This window comes from Patiria miniata, unplaced genomic scaffold, assembly GCF_015706575.1.
Source record: "Patiria miniata isolate m_02_andy unplaced genomic scaffold, ASM1570657v1 HiC_scaffold_24, whole genome shotgun sequence".
Classification (NCBI taxonomy): domain Eukaryota; kingdom Metazoa; phylum Echinodermata; class Asteroidea; order Valvatida; family Asterinidae; genus Patiria; species Patiria miniata.
In genome coordinates this window covers 14,056,376-14,078,852 of record NW_024037063.1, presented here as the reverse complement: position 1 = coordinate 14,078,852, position 22,477 = coordinate 14,056,376, and the positions used below count along the sequence as shown (strand labels likewise).

General features: G+C 39.8%; 1 protein-coding gene and 1 long non-coding RNA gene across 2 annotated transcripts; one reads left to right on the top strand and one right to left on the bottom strand.

Moving 5' to 3' along the window:
* Nucleotides 1–355: 355 nt before the first annotated feature.
* On the bottom strand, nt 356–12,189 carry LOC119732271 (mitochondrial carnitine/acylcarnitine carrier protein-like). The gene is made up of 9 exons (XM_038205730.1): nt 11,957–12,189; nt 9,981–10,073; nt 9,245–9,372; nt 8,016–8,106; nt 6,930–7,053; nt 5,251–5,323; nt 3,592–3,701; nt 1,831–1,955; nt 356–539 (listed from the first exon to the last, which is right to left on the bottom strand). Exons 1-9 carry the CDS (start codon nt 12,047–12,049, stop codon nt 477–479), a joined length of 900 nt encoding a protein of 299 aa, XP_038061658.1. The 5' UTR covers nt 12,050–12,189; the 3' UTR covers nt 356–476.
* A 5,340-nt stretch (nt 12,190–17,529) lies between these two features.
* On the top strand, nt 17,530–21,809 carry LOC119732707. Its single transcript, XR_005271584.1, has 3 exons — nt 17,530–20,626; nt 20,865–21,005; nt 21,190–21,809. It is a non-coding gene; the product is annotated as an uncharacterized LOC119732707 (long non-coding RNA).
* Nucleotides 21,810–22,477: the final 668 nt, after the last annotated feature.

Genomic DNA, 22,477 nt, shown 5'->3' with positions numbered 1-22,477 from the left:
GGGTTAACTGTTAAACAAGTCCAATATCTAGAATTTCCTTGCAACATTCAAAATTGCAAAATTGCAATCCTACAGTTGCTGACAAGGCATGCAACATGAATAACATTAATGCCCTGAGCTTAGTGTCGTGTGCATTGTTTACATTTACAAGAAAATTCATGTCAATACATATGCAAGTATAAAATTCTTTGGAAGCATGGCTGACAACCATTACAAATTATCATAAAAATGACGTCAAATATAACGTATCAATTCATGGTATTTACAGAAGTGACAAAAACAAAAATCTTGACTCTGAACCAGTTTAAGACACTTCCTGAGAAGTTTTGACGATGGTTCAAGCGATAGCTATCTCTGTCCCGATAATTCTAACACGGAATAATTAAATGAATTTGTAATACCCGCGCCTAGCATCCTTTGGTGGTGACTGAACAGCTGCTACCAGTCGTTTACTTACCACCGCGACAGCTGCAGGGTTATAGACTAGGAGTTGCCCAGTTCAAGAACTTCATGGCAAGTTCGTAGCCGAGGAAACAAGCCTGCAAGAATGCATGAAACAAATAAATAAATAAATAAAGTGACCAAAGATACAGCTGCAGGTGATCCCTAAAAGTCAGTGTGAAAAATGGAACACATCTAAATGTGTATTTTTAGCAATCCAGCAGGAACATCTTTTTTTTTTAACATTTTTTTCCCACTTGTTTAAAGGTATAGTCCATCATTTGTAATTTGTGCGTTTTGTTCGTATGAAGCAACAAAAGTGCTCAAAGTCTAAAGAAGGGTGCTGAACAGCTAACCTGATGAAATTTCAGCTCAGTTTCAGCTGTATATTCTGAGAAAAACCAACACTCTAGGATCTTGATTTCAGTTCAAAAGTTGCTGAATCATGTTTTGAATTGGGCCTGAATTCAGGATCTGAGACACGTTCTCACTGAGCCGATTGCAGCTACGCGATGTCGCGCACCGATTCGACGAATTATAGCAGCTGCGCGCGCGTCGTGTCAATGCTTGCGTGCTTCGCCGAATAAAAAAACAAACTACTAACGGAAATTTCCAACGGTGCTTCTTAAGACGCACCGTTGGAAAATGCCTTCTTTCGTTGATTTCTTCAAAATGACAGCTTGCCAGAAAGAATAATTTCACAGGGAGTTTAGTCGCCTCACTATCTTTCAACCAAGTATGTTTTTTAACAATAATAACGCCAGTTACTTTTAGGATAGCTGCAAATGATGGACTCTGGCTTTAACTTCATTACCATGCAACAAGGTCGTATCGCCTAAAATGGCATGTGACGTCATAAACGTGAAACATGAGTTTTCAAAGTCAAAAGGTCGTATCTCTCTTAAAATTACCCGGATTTACACACAGTCAATGGACGTCGTGATTCATGAGATACGACGTTGTTGCACGGAGCGTATTCACGGGAGATACAACTTTGTTGCAGAATCGAGTTACGACCTTGTTGCACTGACGCTACGTTATTGAAATCAGGGGTGCATAACATATATTGAAGTAAATTTTTTTTAGTATTTTTGAAACCAATTTTTATTTCTCTCCACCACAAATGTGTCCATATGGACATATCATGTACAAAGGAAAAGTGCATGTCTAAATCAAAGAAAGTAAATTTACAGACATTATGTATGAATTTAGTAAACTAAAGCAAAATGGTCACATATTGTGTACAATTGTCCATTTTTTTTGGCATGGCAAAACCTAGCAAGACTTTTTTCACAAGACTTTTTTCATCCAAGTTGTTACGTTATAAGGATGTCCCGCATTTCTAACATTGCTGCTGATGACTGCTTCTCTCAAATTTGACAAACTCACCGCATTTGCTGGGAATGCCCGAATCATGACAGGCGTGATGCCCTTGAATAGCGCGAAGAATCCTTCGTTCTTGATGAGCCTTGGGAATACGTCACGGATGCCGCGAGGGTATGTCCCTTCAGGGGCTGGTGGGAAGAAATGTCAGCTCATCAATACATTGTGGTAGTAGTGATTGGTCATGGGTTCGACGATAGAGTCAAATGATCGATGGTCGGCTGCCAATAAAACAGTAGCCACATGCTATGCAATCACACATACTGTGCGAAACGCGAACAGCAACCTCGCGTGGCTAGGCTACGATATGCACATCAGGTGGTGCTGAACGAACACCTTGGAACATACATGAACCATGGCTTATCTTTTCGGGCAATTTTTCGTTATTTTGTCGCTGGGTTTATATTGAGTTATATATGGTCTGTAGACTCCAAACTTGTTGGAGAATGTAGCCAAACTCTCTATCCTTGCAAAATATGAGCCTCTAAGGCCAAGTACTGAATAATCTCATCTTTGTTCACATACGGGGTCGTCCCTGGAAATCCAGTGACAAAATAAAGAAAAACATTAGCCAAAGCTCATGAATGTGCCAAGGCGTTCGTTCAGCACGATGATTTGTGTATTGTAGCCTAGCCGCGTGAGGTCACTGTTCATACTCCGTGCAGTACATGCTAGTGTATAGTGTACGGCTACTGTTGCTTGCGACCGACCACTGATCATCGGACTCTATCGCCGAACGCCTTGACCAAGGCTATGTTGTAGTCGAATCATCACAAGTCAGTCACAAGTCAGTCACAAGTCAGTCACAAGTCAGTCACAAGTCTGTCACAAGTCTGTCACAAGTCAGTCCCAAGTCAGTCACAAGTCTGTCACAAGTCAGTCACAAGTCAGTCACAAGTCAGTCACAAGTCAAATCACAAGTCAGTCACATGTCTGTCACAAGTCAGTCCCAAGTCAGTCCCAAGTCTGTCACAAGTCAATCACAAGTCAATCACAAGTCAGTCCCAAGTCTGTCACAAGTCAGTCATAAGTCAGTCACAAGTCAGTCACAAGTCAGTCACAAGTCAGTCACAAGTCAGTCACAAGTCAGTCCCAAGTCTGTCACAAGTCAGTCACAAGTCTGTCACAAGTCAGTCACAAATCAGTCACAAGTCAGTCACAAGTCAGTCACAAGTCAGTCACAAGTCTGTCACAAGTCAGTCACAAGTCAGTCACAAGTCAGTCACAAGTCGGTCACAAGTCGGTCACAAGTCAGTCACAAGTCGGTCACAAGTCAGTCACAAGTCAGTCACAAGTCAGTCACAAGTCAGTCATAAGTCTGTCACAAGTCAGTCACAAGTCAGTCACAAGTCTGTCACAAGTCAGTCACAAGTCAGTCACAAGTCAGTCACAAGTCAGTCACAAGTCTGTCACAAGTCCTCCAGTCTCAAGTCTTGTCACCAGCTATTCAAATGAGCTTTGTCAAAAGCATTTTTTGTTATTGTTCTTCCCCTGTTACTTGTGACTGGACTTGTGATTTCCTTCTGACCGGACTTGTGATGGTCTTGTGATGGACTCAACTACAACACTGATTACTTACAACCAAACTAATTTTTTTGTAATGAAAATTTAATTCTTCAAATGTGCCTTAGGCAATCTAGCTCCCGAGCCTGAAGACACCTTCAAAGAGAAAGAGTTAAACGCACAAACCAAAGACAATGTAATATTGCTGACCCTAGGAAGTTTTTTAAAATTTGTTTCGTTGTGAAAGAGTTTTGATTTGAATACCTGTCTGTAACCTGGACTTGAGAGTGTCGGGCGCGATGGCAACAACCCAATTGAGAACTCCGGCCATGCCACCCGCAAAAAGGACACGAAGTGGGCTCAGATCCCCTGGGCTGAAAATAAAATTACAAACAAAACCATAAAATTTCTGGACTCGGATTTGATACAGAGTCCAGTTGATGTTAATTGTTACAAACAAGGTATTTTTTAATGCTATTAAACTCAAAAAATAATTGTGCTTTTGTTGACTATGATGACTGCACGGACATTGTAACACCCATTTAAGACTGTGTTCAAATTAAGTACATGAAAGGTTTGAGGTTTGAAACACGCAGGACATTGAAAGATAAATTAGTAGTGCGTTTTGTTATTCGGCGCAGCGCGCGCAAGCATTGGCACGACGCACTGGCGCGTGCGGTTGCTATAATTCGTCGGATCAGTGCACGACATCGCTTATAGCTGCAATTCAAAACAATTCAAAACATGATTCAGCAACTTTTGATTTGAAATTGAGATCCTAGAATGCTGTTTTTCTCGGAATATACAGCTGAAGCTGAGCTGAAACTTCATCAGGTTAGTTGTTCAGTATCCTTCATTAGATTTTGAACACTTTTATTGCTTCAAACGAACAAATGCACAAATTACAAATGATGGACTATATCTTTAAACATAACCTATTTTGTTCAACCATTTTAATATGTGTTCAGAGCAGGCCACTGCTATGGTTCGCAACGTTCATGTGATGTGTTCAATATCACACCTGGCATGTGCAACGCGTTCTGCCCACTTGTGGTGTGAAGCACAGGGTCTTAAAACCGTTCTTAAACATCGCTGACCGGTGTTTAAACGGCGGGTTACGACCACCCACATGACATGCTCTTTTAACGTGAAATAAAAGAACAATAAAACAAAAATGTTAAACTCAATACAGCCTATGACAAAGACCTTTTAATGCTGCCGCCATTTCAATCATGTTCCCCGTATCCAATAACACTACTGAATGATAATTTTTTTGTGCAAAAAGGAGCCAAACAATTTTTCCTTCAACCACTTCTGAATACTCATAGCATTAAAATACAGGTCAAAAAAAGCGGAACCCAAACCAAAAAAATTATATTTCATACTAAAAAAATATGTAGCACCAAAATTAATGACTGGAAAGCCAATTTCATGAGGTACTTTTGGATGAAAAAATGACTGAAAAAGGCCCATATTATTTGCCTAACCAGGGTTGTTAATAAAGATAGTGTGTGCTACAGTTGGTGACAGTTGTTGAAACAAGTATTCTGTGTCATTTTCTTTGTTTTGCCAAACAGTCAAATCACACAATGAGTCGCTTTTTTGGACGAGACAGGTTTTAGGGTCATTGTGTTTAAATGGTGATATTCTTTGAACGGATTGAGCAATTTCAGTAATTTTTTCATCTAAAAGTAGCATATGAAATTGGCTTTCCAGTCATTATTAATTTTGGTGCTACATATTTTTTTAAATATGAAATATATTTTGTGGGGTTTGGGTTCCGCTTTTTTTTTTACTCAGCCTGTACTAGTAATGCTCTTTTCACTTAAAACAATAGTAGTTTGCAAATTATATCAAAACACCTGCAACTTTGTGAAATGGAAAAAAATGAAGTAAAGTTTGGAAGGCCAATAGATGACATACTTTTTATCAGCTGGTGTGATTGATATTTTCAGCCATTCATACACCATGAAATACATGCCACTAGCTGGTACATCTGAAAGGAGACAAAAAACGAACACAAAATACAGAAGGGGTTATGAGAGATGGGAAAAAATACCTGGTGGGTCTCTGTGGTTGATAGGGTGATGATTGAGGGGAAGAGCTATTGCAAAATAAAGTGAAGGATTTTGATAAGGGGTGGGGGTTACAGCTTGGGTGACAATTCTGCCCAATATGCAAAAAGAGAAGCAACGGACGTCTTCAAGGTTCCTTTTCTTATTAAACTCCAAGATTTTTAGTCATGGAATTGATTTTCCTGCCGATATTTTCTGTGGATGCAAATACAAAGAACACTAAACCAAACTATTCATAAGATGGGCAATTCCACGGTTACTCACGTTTCATTTTCGTAACGTGAGTAACCGATTATGTGCGTCTTGTTTAATCATACATAACACTTTTTTCTGGATGTCACCTTTGGGGCTTAGGAAGGTCTAGGTCTACTCTATCTATGATGGGGATAAGAGTTATTAAACCTTTTCAGTAAGGTAATTACAGCCCAAGGAAACTCAAAAGTACATCAAAAATGTAACGTGAGTAACCGTGGAATTGCCCAGATGGAATTTGCGTCTGGGTGATGTAAATTCATTACAGTCGAACTCTGATAAGAAGAGCAAATACAAGGTCCTGCATATAACAAGCAAACTTTTAGGTCACAAGTCTCTGTTTTTCTTTGCTTTTCTTTGTTTTCCATGACTGTTAATACAAGGTACCTGTTATAACAAGGTAATTTGTAAAGTCCAAAGGACCTTGTTATCAAGGTGTTCGACTGTATTGGGTTTTGCCCTTCACCAACGTACTTTAAAAAAACTGTATGCTGAGTGTTGTCCCAACTGATCATGAGGAAAAAATTCACAAACTTCTCGGGTGGGACTCGAACCCACGACCTCCTGCTTACTAGTGCAGACGTCTTACCACTCGACCACTGAGCTTGCCGGGGTCGGCTGGCCGGTGCGAATCTGATGTACAAGTAACAATGGGTACTGTAACCAGACAATTCGTAAGATGGAATTTGCATCGGGCGGGAACCAGTCATCACTGCTCTGAGCTAGAATTACGCATGTGTTTATCGTCACCGGGACATCGAATTGTGAACTAGTTATCACGGCAAACTTGTAAAAACAACAGAGGTTTATTTTTAAAAAATAGCGAATGTAAGTAGGAAAACAAATAAGTACAAGCATTTTTACGCAAAAGGGTTGTTGAGAGGTGTTTTGTGAAGACAGAAAAGACAACAAGATTTTTAAAAATTTATTTTATATTATTATTATTTTTTTTTTTGACTTGCTGATGAAATTTTTACAGTCGCGGCCTAAAAATAGGGTCGGTCGGGTAACCGGAAGCAGAATTTTTTTGGGGGGGGGCTTAAAATCCTGTGTTTTTCCTGGTTGAGAATTTCTTGATGAAATAGCAATTGTATTAGGCTGATGAAAAAAAATCTTGGAAACTGGCTGCCAGGTTGCAAGATGATAGGTAGGAAGTTGAGGGCAAAAGTATAATAACTGCTTTTGTTAATTTGAATATGCAATTCTAAACATTATTTTTTTTATCAAAACATTGACAATTCTCTAAGCAGTCTGCTTGATAACCATTCTGCTTACCTCTTAGCAGTGTCGCAGCAGTTCCTTTGTACAATCCCCTGAATAGACCCGACTCCCTGTATATCTGCTTAGCGCAGTCTAGTGGACCTGCGTACTTGGCCTTACCGGCTGATGCAGCTTGAATCTGAAATCAAAGGCATAAACACCACACTGTTCTGTAAAGTGGATGACGCATCTTTGTACTATTCAACCAAGGCCTCGACATTCAAGAAGGGATATATCCGTCATCATTTGTCTGACCACCCCCACCCCCACCTTGGGTTTAGCACATTCTTTGGGCTAACTGTGTCAGAGGCACGATTCTGACTTCGCTGAAATTATCCGACACGAAATTTTCAACTAAACATTGCTAATAACTTCACTGCGGGAAGATTCCGGGCTGTTACTGCAAACCCTGCAAATAATGCCTGATACAATGTGTCTACTGCAATTAAAATTTTCGGCAACTAATCTCAGATATTCAATGAGTTCTACGTAAACCTTTCATCAATTAAAAAAGTGTAAAATGCTACTGTCAATGTGCATTTTAGTAGGTTGTTGCTGTAGTATGCAATTGTTAATTTGAGTTAAAAAAAAAGCAAAGCAAAAACTTTCAAAGCAACTTCCACACACTTTACCAGTGGCAGCACCTTACTCTAAAATTTGAAGGGGGGCAATTGGGGGCACGGAAATATTTTGGGGGTGGCAGTCAAAATAAAATGTTAACCCTGTGTACGCACGCACATGCCCATTGTCAATGAGCAACTTAGAAGTGTAGTCATTTTTATGAATGAGAAATGTATCAAACCACAGAATGGTGTATAACAAATGTATAACAAATGTACAAAGATGTTGGCTGCACACTGTCTACAGCTGTATAAATGCATGTGTGACGTATCTTGTACCAAAGTACCAATGTTTATAAAGCTTTCATTGGCCCAAAATGTGTCCACATTTTATGAATCTTAACAGCAAAGAAAATAAATATAACTAATTTATTTGTTGATAAAGTGTTGGGAGAAAATTTGGGGGTAAGGGAAAAACTCCCTCCCCCCCCCCCCCCTCCAGTGCCGCTACTACACCTGACCAACTAGGGAAACTCCTCACCTGTAGGAGACATTTGATGCGTTCTCCTGGGGCCATGATGGTTGTCGTGAATACACCAGCCAGCATTCCAGCTTTGAACAGCTGGTCAAATCTAAAGATACAAAAATAACGTCGATTTTTAATCACGGCAAAAATATTTCATTGCTACAGACTACCTACAAAGTGTCAACAGTCATGGAAGACAAAGATCATCTGCTTTTTAACAATTCAAATTTCAAAGGCTCTAACGCTGCCAGTGTATGTACATGTACGGAATGGCATGAAGCCCATGGTTGGAAACCAAAAGGTCCATTGCAACTTGAGTTCGATTTATGCACGGTTTTGAAGCTATGACGCACTGAGCAACGAAACTTCTGAGTTGCAAGAGGTTCCAAATGATGCAAAGTACTCAATGAGGCAAAGAGCCCAGTGATTTGACTACTGTTTTAGTTGTTTTCTACGACAGAACTAGGCCTGTGATTTCATAGATTTTACACTTCTTTCTCCGACAATGGTCAAGACTTCGATTAGAAGTCCCATTTAAGAGAACAGATAGTTCCTCTTCACATAAGTATACTAATACAATTGTTCATCTTTGTTGTAACTTTGTTTTTATCTATTTAATGGTAGAGTATGTAATTTGTCATTTGTGCATTTTTTTCGATTGAAGCAACAAAAGTGCTCAAAATCTGAAGAAGGGTGCTAAACAACTAACCTGATGAACTTTTAGCTCAGCCAATGCTGTATATTCCGAGAAAAAAACAAAGTTCTAGGATCTCGACTTCGATTCAAAAGTTAAAATTGAAAACAAACTACATGTACTAACGAAAATTTCCAAAAATGTGTCTTTGGAAATGACCTTCTTTGAGTGTTTTCTTCAAAATGACAGCATGCCAGGAAGAATAACTTCAAAGGACGTTTAGTGCCATTACTATCTTTAAACCAAGTATGCTTTTCAACAATAATTTTGTCAGTTACTTTTGGATAGCTCCGAATGATATACCCCGCCTTCAACAAAGAATGAGATTCATATACATTACATGTTTTGCACTTCTTCAAATCAACATTTGTTCTCAATCCAATCTGCAAATGAGCATTATTCTTACTTTGGAACAGGTTCATATTGTATAAAAATTCTGGTCTGGTTCAATTTTTGAGCTACTTGCCTACTAATTAATCCAGTACATTTGTACTCATGTTGACTTGAGTCGTGCAATAATGTGAACTCCGTTGTTCTTGAGGTTACTCACCTATAAATCCCATCTTTATCTGGAGTCTGGAGTTTCTTACCGATGCTGAAGCCAAGGAAACAAGTGGCATACATAGGAGTCACTCCCAAGATGGGTGCAAACATGCCCTTGTATAAACCAAAGAATCCCTACAAGTACAAAACAACCACAGCACGACATCAGTAGGGATTGCTGCCTGCATGGGGCAGGGATTGAATCGTTTAGCTTCAAGCAAAATTGAAACCTCGATCCTGATTAGTTGAATATCATCAGGAATCATGGTCCATATTAATTATTGCACTCAGTGTGTCATGCTGTTCTAAAATGTGAGTGTTATTTCTGCTGAACGCACACGTAATACTGTAACCGCCGAAAAGTTCCTAAGAAATGTCCATCTTTAATGTGACAAGTCCGCTTTAACGCGAACAGAACTCAACCCATCAAACCACAACAGCATGTATTGTTGGAATCTGTCTGGATGGGTGCAGTACATGTATCCCTAAACTGACAGTCTTTTACATTGGGTTGGCACACTTCCAGAAACAAAGTCAGAAATATGTGTGTGCAGTTTCCCATATTGTGTTGGAATTTGCCAGGATGGGTATGGTTCCTAGTAAATCATGCAAGGGAGTTAGGTTAAGGTAAATTAATCATCCAACTCGAGCTTGTGGAACATGGAAACCATGGACACTGACACACAAAAAGTATAATTGGCATTGAATTGTTTAGATTTCTTCGTTCTGCCAGGCATCTTTACCTCTTTAGTGACGGTTTTCTTGGCACAGTCCCATGTTCCTGCGTAAAGTGGAGCAGCGCCTGGTGCCGGGGTGGGCTGGGTCTGGAGCCTGACCTGAAATAGGAAAATTCACATAATTCAGTGTGCACTTTTAGATCTAGTAAAAGACACATGTATATATGTGTCTTTCTCATTTTAGGAGTACAGCATGTGTGCATTCACGAAAGCATAGGGTGAGATTAAACCACCCAGGGGAAACACATCGGACTTAGACTTTTTTCATCTTTCCCATTCAGTTATTGTTGACTGATTTATGCCCTGGGGGTGGGGGGTATAAAGGAAAATAGCGCCCTCATTTTGCCATCGTCATCCTCACTCACACTCCACATCCGTGAAGGTCACTCCACAAAATACTCCTAACATTTGACCCAGAATACTTTGCGAAGCACACAAACCTTTCCAGAAAGAAGTGCGCGCTCGGTAATGGAATCGCACTCGGGATGTGGGGACCATCGAATGTACGCTGGGCATGAAGAAGAAATCACGTCGTTCAAACATTAACATGAGTAGGAAATTTAACGTGTTCAAGATCGCGAGGGGAGCTCTCAGAATTGAACGGGAAATTTCACTCTTCTTCCGGATCGTAAGTAGGCCCTAAACTTCAGTACAACCATCTTATGACAGGATTATGTTGTCCAGCTCACACTATAGCTTGGACCTTACTATCGCCAGACCATGTCCAAATGTTAAAAAAGGCAATAAGTTGGGTCCAAGTTACTCGGACTAAAAATTCGCCAACGAATGACCGTATGTTTTTGCCTAGTTCTGATCCTGATCACGCATGCACACAGGACCCAACTAAATGCGCTTTAAATTTAATAGATTTTATGTGACGTATTCTTTGATGGTTCAAAGTTTTTCACACTGCAGACAAAAGTTTCACTAGGCCTAGGCCTAGGGGGCCTAATTCTCTTTTTAAAATTTGCTGGAATTACTCGAGTGAACTGTTTTTTGAAAAATGAAGTAGGGCCCACCTAGGGCCTCTTTTTTTCGCTTTTTCTTTGAAGATTACACATCATCCAGCACCCCCCCCCTCCCCCCCCGGCCCGCGCATTGGGCCCGGGGGGGGGGGGGGCTAGCTGAATAGCCCCTAAACAGTTTTTTACACGCGCATAACACTGTCACGCCCCAACTATCGCATCGGTCCCAACTATAGTTGGGCCTGTCCCAACTATAGTTGGGCCTGTCCCAACTGTAGTTCCACAGTTGGGCTGGCCCAACTATAGTTGGGACGGTCCCAACTGTAAGTTCCATTGTTGGGCTGGCCAATCTATAGTTGGGCCACCCCAATCTTTTTATTTTGCGGTCCCAACTATAGTGTACATTGTTGTACGATTATAATACATTCCCTACAACTCTAATACACATCTGACTTTACTGGGGACCAATGAAATGATCTATGGGTGGGGACCATCTGTAGTTGGGCCACCGCAATATTTTTATTTGGCAGTCCCAACTATAGTTTACATTGATGTACGATTATAAAACATTCCCTACAGCTCTGCTTACATGTCCGACTTGGGACCTTTGACATTAGCTATGGGTGGGGCCCATCTATAATTGGCCGGCCATGGCAATCTTTGAATTTTGCAAAATGTTGCTGGATAATAAAATTAAAACCCAGCAGCTGGACAACTCATCCAACTAGGCAGTACCATGTGACCGGCCAGCCTTGCGGCATGCATGCACGACAAATACATGGTGCCAGCGCCGCGGAACATTTAATCCAACAAGATCTATCAAGCATGAAGCATCCGGCGCAACTCCAGTCCTAACTATAGTTGGGCCGACCCAACTGCCGCACTATAGTTGGGACCGTCCCAACTATAGTTGGGACCGATGCGATAGTTGGGGCGTAACAACACCACCACGGCACGGGTCACAGGGCTAGGACAGCGCAGGACAGTCTCGGATTTCAGATAATTGCTCATTCTCACCTTGATCGTATCGAGTGGATGACCAGCCACCACAAGGCACACTCCACCAAAGCCTCCGGCAAGAAAGTTCTTCGCGGGACTTATTTCAGACATCCTGAATTATTGGACTGATTTCAGCTAACTGGCCAACAGAAAACAGAAAATCTCGAAACGCCGGTAACCGGACTTTCCAGAGTTGCAAATTAATGACGTCTGGACTTTGACCTCCGACGGCGCGACGTGCACTGTTTTTTTGCAGAGCTAGCTGCGGCAGCCAGACTAATAATTAACTTCTAACTGCCAATTGGTGGCGCTATGCTACTTTTACGGCAGTCTAGCTCGCTAGCTCGTGATCGTTCAATTGATTTGATGACGCATTGCGTCCGAGACAAGAAGCCAAGTAAAGATCCAGTACTTTGTACAGCACACTTTCGCAAAATGTGATTCGGCCAGCCTTCTGCATACAAAGCCTCACTGGCCTGGGGTTTTGTGCGTAAACCTCTTCAGTCAGCCGATCACACTCGATTGACTTCGACAAAACCGCAAGTCCCATTTTTTCTAGCATCACCGATTTTACAAAATTCTGCTAACAATCTGGTACAAATTTCCTTATGCTATATAGATTTTCTGCTGGATTCGCTTCTTTTTTTCAAGCAGTCTGTCAAGTCTAGCCGAAAATCGGTTAAAACGTTATCTTGTGCGGTACAAAATAATGTACACGTATTTCGTCTGCTCATTTTTTTTACCAGACTCCCTCGTCCAATCAAATTGGCTAGATTGACGAGAAGACGTCACCAACATACTTCTGACCAATGAGAGACCGGCCACGCGAGCAACGCGTGCTACATCACGGATACTTCCGGAACGCCCTCCCGTCTTATAAAAAAATAGGGCATTTTTTTTCCCGAAACTGATGCTACTCCATCTGGAAATGAAGACTTTGTCCATCATATTTGTTTCTTTTTCTGTAATTGACAATTTCCATACGTGATTAAATTTTTGGCACTATGTTTGATATGTATAAGTGGAGAAATTTAGAATGCGGAGAAATACACATTGAGTACTCTGGCCCAAGGCCGCGCAAAGACCAGTACGGAGCAACAGCCAATGATATAAAACATGACACTTTTCACCTCCATATCATTACGCCATGGAAAATTACCGAGAACGGGGCCGGGTCAATTACGGACACTGTACTGCAGGCAGCTCGCAATGTCTTCCCGCTATTTTTGGTCAGTCACCAAAACTTGCCTCAAATTTAACAAGTATTGATACTTTAACCTCCGAGTCTGCCGTCCAGCTTCAAGCCTCCAACGCGGAAACTTGTACATCATACCCTGGAGTCTTCATGGGCGCAAAAGAACATCAAATTTGGACGCTTGGAGTCTCGCAAATCGACCAGAAAACCGGCCTCGTGTACGGGGTCACTGCAAAGCTTCGACGCAGACATGTTGCGTCGTCGTCACCCATATTGAAAGACTGAGTTGAACTTTGCTGTAGGCCTACAGAACTTGTCATAACTTTTGTTTTATAGAACTGAACTGGACTTCGCAAAGCATTCCTTTGAATGCTCATTTTGTGCTGAACTGAACTGAATGGACGCATGGAATTTTTGTGAACTCATAATTTTGTCGAATGATCTGAATGACGTTTTTGGAAAATACTGAAGTCAAGCTTTTGGAGTTCGTCGGGGTAAGTCCAACTTTAATTAAGGAACTATCGAGGTGAGTGAAAATGTATCTTCTCCTCCCGTCACACAGAACCAAAAGAGGAAAAAGTGTCCCAATATTCTGCACTTTGAGCAATATGGTATATGATATATCCGCCTGCACTTTAGACTTCATTTCGAAGAAAGGTGGAGTCAGAAAATATTCATTCTTTTCTTTGACTTTGATCCTTGAGTCGCATTTAAATTGAAAAAAAATGTAATGTTATCTGCAACAAGCATAATGTATTGCATTCTGTACATGAGGTTGTATTTTGCATTGTTGAATATTGTGCGATAAACTTCTAAAAATAATTGGAATATCGACAAGCACGAAATAATCATGTGTGTTTGCTGCCAACGAAATCGCGTCCATTTTAGCCTACACTGAGTCGTTTTCATTGCTGAATAACCTATTGTACGTTGAAATTCCATTCCCGTAGGCGAAAGCCCTTTTGATTCAGACTTATTAGCATGTGAATACCTGCCATTTTGTTTGTCAAAATCGTACATGCACATTCCGTTTGGTGCATTGCGCATTTCATGCATTGTGTCAAAAGCTAGCTCGTGGTGCGAGTCTGCACGTGGGCCGCTCGTGGCCGGCGCAGTGTGGGCGTGGTAATAGATTACGGTGATTCTTATTGGTTGAAAAGTTGAAAGGCCGCGCGCGCGGTATGCGGCCAGGTGCACCGTTTTTGCTACACTTTCAAAGACATTCCAGCAAGGCAGGGGCTTATAGAGATTTGCTCAAAAGTTGGAGTAAACATGTTTAGATTTTCGTTGGAGGGTTCCTTGGAATTTGGATTGCCTTTTTGTTATGATTGTATTAAAATTACAGGTTTAAAACTTACCAGAACAAATAGTTTCGAACTTTTATGTAATTATTTAAAGATGAAATGAAAAACCTGAACACCATAAAGGAGTCAACAACGGAGCCAACGGATTTTATCATCAACCTAAATTTATTTAATGTAAGCACACTATTTTGAGTATTATAGGGCGGTATTCCAATGGACCAAAATCAATTTTTTTGGACAATGTATCCACGGATTTCAAATTTACATAAATTGCTCAAAATAATTAACTTTACACCATTAGCTTCAGGGTAACTGAAATATTGAGAGCTGAATTATTATGATTATGATTGTATAAATAGAGGTGTTATAACAGATAGCCGACGGAATTATTTGAAACTGAAATGAATTGGAGAAGACCTGCTGTTGCGATCGAGACCAGCGAAATTCGACGTTTGGAAGAAGGCAAATATGGCAAAGTTATGATTGTATTAAATGAATGCTTACGGTTTAGGTTAAGGCGTAGGGTTAAGGCGGGGTAGGTTGGGGTATAGGCACATAGCGAGCGTAGGCAGCCGAGCACACCAGCAGCAGCGTAAGGGAGCTTGACCTGGCACAGCCATGGTGTAAAATTAACTTATAAAAATATTTTAACAAAACAATTTAAAAATTACCTTTTCGGGGCACAGTAAAAATCGTCGGGCAAATCGTAGCTTGATCCTTAAAATAAAATTAACGGTAGTCAATTCAAAATCTGCATCGAGGTAGTGCATTGTAATGGGAAAATACAATGTTATCAATATTAGAAAATTTCTTTTTAATATCAATTTTGGTTTTTGAAATAAGTAGACACACGTTACTGAGCTCTAAGCTTACATGGGTTGATGAGCATCCGTCATTTAAAAAAAATAGGAGGACATCGTTGGGGTAGTTTTCGCGATGTTATAATTGTATGTATGATATCGTCTTCCCGAGAAAGTGTTCTTGCTGATATCTTGTAGGTGAGATGCCGTCTTCCCGAGAAATAAAATATTTCCCGGGTTGATGATATCTTGTAAATAAGACATCGTCATCCTGAGATAATGTCATCACGGGTAGGTGATATCTTGTTTGTAGGGTGAGATGTTGTCTTCTCGAGAAAAAAATCTCTGGTCGATGATATCTTGTAGGTGAAATATCTTCTTCCCAAGAAAGAAAACATTTCTCGGATTGAAGATATCGTGTTGGTCAGATGTCATCTTCTCGAGAACAAAATGTATCTCCGGTGGATGATGTCTTGTAGGTTAGATATCGTTTTTCCGAGATAATATTTCATCACGGATTGGTGATATCTTTTAGGTGAGATGTCGTCACCTCGAGGAAATAAAATATTTCTCGGGTTGACTATATCTTTTGGGTGAGATGTTATCTTCTCGAGAAAATGAAATATTTCTCGGGTTGATGGTATCTTGGAGGATATCGTCTTCCTGAGAAGATTATTCACTGGTTGACGATATCTTAATTTTCATATTTCCCGATACCAAATCAGTTAATTATTTCATTAAAACGGATGATAGATGTCTACTTTCCGGTGGATGATGTCTTGTAGGTTAGATATCGTTTTTCCGAGAAAATATTTCATCACGGATTGGTGATATCTGTTAGGTGAGATGTCGTCTTCTCGAGGAAATACAATATTTCTCGGGTTGACTATATCTCTTGGGTGAGATGTTATCTTCTCGAGAAAATGAAATATTTCTCGGGTTGATGGTATCTTGTGGGATATCGTCTTCCTGAGAAGATTATTCACTGGTTGACGATATCTTAATTTTCATATTTTCCGATACCAAATCAGTTAGATGATAGATGTCTACCTTCGGCGATAAAAAAAAAATGATTTTATCAACTCATAGCTACTACGGAGCTCTTTAAAATATAACTATTGTAAAAAAAAAAAATAAGTCTTTTACTGAATCGAAATCATTAAAACAGCTTTTGTAACTGGAAAATAAAATGAAAATGTATGTCCGAAGTTTCAAATCTTAAGTTCAGAAAAACTCTATGAGGTTTCCTATTTTGAGGGATACCAATGAATAAAAATTATGGCAAAGCTATATATGTAGCCAAATAAAATATAAAAATTAAAGTGCATAAAGAGCAGGTGGTAATAAAATAATAATACATCAATAAATAAAATTTAGGAAGCTTTAGCGTGCTGCAAAAAGCGAGCAAATAGCAGCTTGCGAGACAATTAGGAACTTTGGGAATCGGGGAGGGAACGAACGTATATAATTTATACCAACATTATCCTGACATGTGCATTGGCAATAATAACGCCAGCTGAAGTATGAAGAAAATTAAGTTTTAACGTTTGGGATTTTATTTGAATAATACAAAAAGTGAAGAATCAGCGATGAAGATGGACCCTCGGAGATGTTATCATATCAACAGAAATCAATATTAATGGCCTTGCCTGCGGCCGCATCACAACCATATTAAGTTTGCTGATTATTTTTGTGTAAAGCCGAAGGACTTATATACCTTGAAGAAATAATGGTGTAAAGATGTTCATTATGCATTCCTCTTCAAACTTTTGCGAAATAAGTTTGTAAACTGTTGTGTTGAATAATGACTATTGGAATACCGCCCTGTAGAGGTTAAAGTATATGATTAAGAAAGACGACACCCTTGATGGGTGCTACTATTGAGAAAAGCGACACCCTTGATGGGTGCTACCATAATCTCACCCTTGATGAGTGCTTCTTTTGAGAAATACAACACCCTTAATGTTACCATTGAGAAGGACGACACCCTTGATGGGTGCTACTATAACACCCTTGATGGGTGCTACTATTGAGAAGGACGACACCCTTGATGGGTGCTACTATTGAGAAGAACGACACCCTTGATGGGTGCTACACTATGTACTGTATTGATTAACACGACACACTTGATGGGTGGTACTAGGCAACGCCCTTGACGGGTGCTACTGGTGAGAAGAACGACACCCTTGATGGGTGCTACACGACACCCTTGATGGGTGCTACACGACACCCTTGATGGGTGGTACTAAGGCAACACCCTTGATGGGTGCTACTATTGAGACGAACGACACCCTTGATGGGTGCTACTACTGTATTGATTAACACGACACCCTTGATGGGTGCTACTATTGATTAACACAACACCCGTGATGGGTGATCGAGAAAGACCTCACCCTTGATGGGTGCTTCTATTGAGAAATACGACACCCTTGATGGGAGATTCTATTGACAAAGACGATACTCTTAATGGATACTTTTATTGAGAAATATAACACCCTTGATGGGTGCTACATTACCAACAAATTAATTCAGTATAGAATTATTAATGTATAAAGTTGTAAAACCAGTAAGAGATTATGTTTTGTAGAGAAGACCAAGAGAGTTAAAGATAATTACATTTTCCAAGGAACCTCTCCGCACGATTAATAGTTCATCAGACACAATCTTACCAAGCACCAGATGGGAAAGGAATAAAAAAAAATCCCGCCGCTTGGATGTGCAAATAAATTTGAAATAATTTTTTTCTTAATGCCAACGTTTTTGGGTGTCAGTAATGTACGATTCCGAAAATAATCACTTATTCGAAATGAGCACTAGCGCGGCTATAGGTTCGATTGAAAACGTCTTTCAAAAAAGATCTTCAAAGGAAAAATAAATCAATGAGGAGAAATTATAGGAGCGTAAAAGTGAAATCCAAAAAAACCTCTAAATGTTAATCATTTTGTTCGATAAAAGTAGACGATGGATATCGACCTGCGGGTATATTAAAACAGCAAATGTATCGTTCGTTAACGACTACGAGTGAGTTCGTGTTGAGTTTGAGCGCGAACAAAGTTAGCGTCAATCATTAAATTTTGCCAATCATTTGTTCGATTTGTGAATCGGAAGAAAATAATACATGGATTTACGGGTATGTATTGAAACAACAAATATATCGTTCGTTCACGATTAACGAGTTCGTGTTGAGTTCGAGTGCTAACAAATTTACCGTCAATAATTACATTTTGTCAAGCATTTGTCAATCATTTTGACCGATTTGTGTATCGTAAGAAAATAAGACGATGAACCTGCGGGTATTGATTAAAACAAAAAAATGTATCGTTCGTTCACGAATTATGAGTTCGTGCTGAGTTCGAGTGCGAACAAAGTTAGCGTCAATCATTAAATCTTGTCAAGCAATCTTTTGACCGATTAGTGTATAGGAAGAAAATAAGACGGTGTATATCGACCTGCAGATATATTAAAACAACAAGTGTATCGTTCGTTGATTACGAGTTCGTGTTTGAGTTCAAGTGCGAACCAAGTTCGTGTTCGAGCTCGAGTGCGAACAAAGTTAAAAGAGTGTATGATTGGGCCAACTGCTAAACTACGTACAGCACCTGCTATCTAGGAAGGATTTTTTATGTCGAAATCATGATGGGGCCATGTGTAGTAAATCGTTCTGCTTATCTTCCAATTTGCACCATCTGTACAGAGTTTTCATGTCTACTGCTTGACATTTAAAGACAATGATTGTGAGCTGTAGTGGGTCAATGTTTGTACTGAATATTTTTTTTCGTTTGTAACAATTCGTGTTAGATATTTAGGGTCATGTGTACGAATCAATTTTTTTGAAATTCTAGTCGCGTCTATCATGCATTTTCTCGTCGTTCCATATTGATTGTCATTGTGAAAAAAATCCTAGGGCCATGTGTACAAACCTGTCATCACCGTTTTGAAGATATTTCTGCCAAACCCAATTTTTCTTGCGTTATCTTCTGTACTTATGTGACAGATTATTTACAGGATTCCAGGGCCATGTGAACATGTCTTACTTTGTTTTTGTAAAAAGTCTTTCCAATTTATTATACGAAATTATTTAGGGCCATGTGAAGTAATTTAGAGATCTTCTATTCCTCCGTTCTGCAGAAATTTCTGCAATTTTCTTGAAAGCTGCTTGTGCATTCATCCCGTCTTGAGTGCGAATCATCGTGTAATATACTCTAGGGTCATGTGTTAAGTATCCATAGCTATTTTGAAGCTTAAAAAAAGCTCAAATGTTGGATCCAAGTTTTCTTGTATACTCTGTATTCCTCACCTGTTGTAACTTCGCCGTGGGCCATGTTGACAAATCTACTATATTTGTCCATGTTACAAAAATTGTCTTGGAGATCTATTGTTATATACAAAAGCTCTACCTGTATAGGGCCATGTGCAGATCTTACAGATTCATTGAAAAATGTAGCGGTCGTGAAACGTAATCACAATGATGGTTTCAACGACTCCACGATTATTTTGACATGAAATAGTCTCTGATCCTTGTCGAAATGTGTCGTATGGACATGAAGTATTGTTTGTGATTTGTTCTCCCATAATATCCATTTCGCAAAGATCGATAATTGCCTTTTGTGTTAGGGCCATTGTGTCAATTTTGTTTATTGTAAATCAGGTGTAATGACACCTGTAGAGTCGGATACACTTTGTAATCGCTCTGTAAAGTGTATAGCCTGAATTTACAGGATGAAACAATGTGCATTAATTAATTTAACAACCACAACACCAGTGGAGGATTTGATCGATGGTACATTTGAATTCTGATAAGTCCGATCACAGCTGGTCGGCAATGTGAATGTTGTTTCCCTTTGAACCGCGTTGCGCGTCAGTGGATGCGCGGTGCTTTGCGCAAACTGGAATATCATCTTCGCGACCAGTAGGCCAAATTATCTATTTAGAATAAACTAAGCTTTCATTCTCAACGGTTGAATCCATTACAGTGGTCAGGTAAGGGCCACTAATCGGATTATTTTCACTGTCTGTATGTAACATACTTTGCATCCAATTTGGCTTAGAGATCTAAGTAGCGTAGACCTAAACTAAGTTTCCCTTTTTTTCTCTATGGTTGTATCTTTATAGTGGTCAGGTAAGGACTACTAATATACGTTTCCTTCTCTTTATACCACTGCACCGATCTCAAATTTGATCAGGAATCCACTGTACATTGTAGTTACAAAACCTAGCTTCGCTAGGAAGACTTCTTTTATTTCCAGCAACTTGCAATTAGATTGGGAGGACCGGCAAGCCAGAGTGCTCATGTCGGGAGCTGATGACACGGAGGAACCGGAAGCAGGGAGGAGGAACACCGGATGACTGAAGACCCTGCTTGCCGGGCATCCCATTACTGATTTCCCAGGTAAAACTATTAACGTTATTTTCCTTTCGAACAATGTCTTAGGGTGTTTTAAATTGTTCTGATTATTTTGTATGCGATTAATGATACCTTTTTTTTTTAAATACGATAAATCTAGAGGAAAATAAATTAAATGTGAAATTAACAATCACTTAACAACTTCACAAAAGAAGAGCAACAGGCGCATAATTATTGTCCCACACACATTTTCTTACATGTGTTCCTTTTAATCTTCTGGCAGAGATGACGGTCTGTAAGATGAGATGTCATTCTGGACGAAGATACAATCACTTCTGAATCCCAAGGAACCGGAAGCAGGGAGGAGGACCGACGGAAGGACTGATGACCCTGCTTGCAGAGCAAGTCTTCACCAATTCTTGAGGTAATTTAGCAAAAGGGATTTAGATGTATTTTTCATTTATTCATTTTCTATTTTTGTCTTAGTCTTCGGGAAGTGGCATATCGAACTTTTTATGGCAATCTTTTCACTCCGATAGTTGGGTTGTGCTTCGAATGTGAAATATGTAATATAATAGATAAAGGGCCTATTTCTTTTATCTTTGCAGATTCCTCTTGTTTCGTGTAAGCAGCAGAGACGATGACAATATACATAACGGAGTGCAGTTGTTCACCAAGGCAGGAACACGAATTTTAGCAACACTCGACTGAGTTTTACAATAGCTAGCTCCTGAAAGTTCCCATAAGTTTCTCTTAAAAAGTCGTCACATTTTATTAATCCGAGGGATGTATAAAGACACCATCCCATTCAAAATCCTTCCAAAAACCTGCTTTATAAATTTAAAAAGCTGTATATGTCAACTTATTTAATCAATAGGTTTAAGTCCTACCTAAGTGGTCGTAGTCAGTCTGTGAATATCGAGGGCAACATGTCAAAGGTACTGCCACTAAAAACGTTGGTGTTCCGCAGGCTAGGGGTCGATCTTATGTCCACTTTTATTCATTATTTATTCTAGTGATCTACCATCTTGTATCCCCTGAACAACGTATTAGTCATCGGTGATATTTCTGTCAATATCACACTAATTCAAAAATGTGCTGATCTACGGAGTTACAAACTTGGTTGCCATGCACGGAAATTTGGAGCCGGATCGGGAATTTCCCCGTGTTTTTTTCCCAAATGAGTTTTGGCGAGGTTTTTGCCCATCCCGCAGTGGCGTAGCCACAGGGGGGGGGGGGGGGGGGGGGGGCGACAGCCCCCATGAAACCTTGTCGCCCCCCCCCCAGTCGCCCCCAATGAGATTTTGAGTTTTTAAAAAAATTATCATTGATCTACATGACAACCCCCCCCCCATGAAATGTTCCAGCCCCCCCCCAGCGCCCCCCCCCCCCCCCATTGAAAAATTCCTGGCTACGCCACTGCCATCCCGTAATCAGCAATTCGTGCCTTACACTGGAATGTTTAACATGTATTTTTACAAGCTTTATTTGAGTAAGAAAAATTGTAAATAAGTCGTGTTTGTAAGTATTTGTCTGTTTCACATGTGCACTTTTCCTTGTAATTTTAGTTTGAGTAAGTTATTTAAAAAAAAAAATGAATGCAGGGCCCCAATGGAAACCTATTTAGGCGTACCCTTGGGAAAGAAATGCAATAAATAAATTAATAAATAGATAAACAGAGGATCGGAAAGGAAATCATCAGATTTTCCAATTTATTGGTTATGGGTTGTTATTTAAATCCCGCAAATGGGAAAAATGTGATAATTCATTTTTCGCCCATTCCAAGTCCATTTTATGGTAACTTTCAAATTATCAAATTATTCATCGTATGTACATTTACACACTCGACATTTTATTTTCTTCTCTTTATAATGCCATAATTTTATATAATGAATA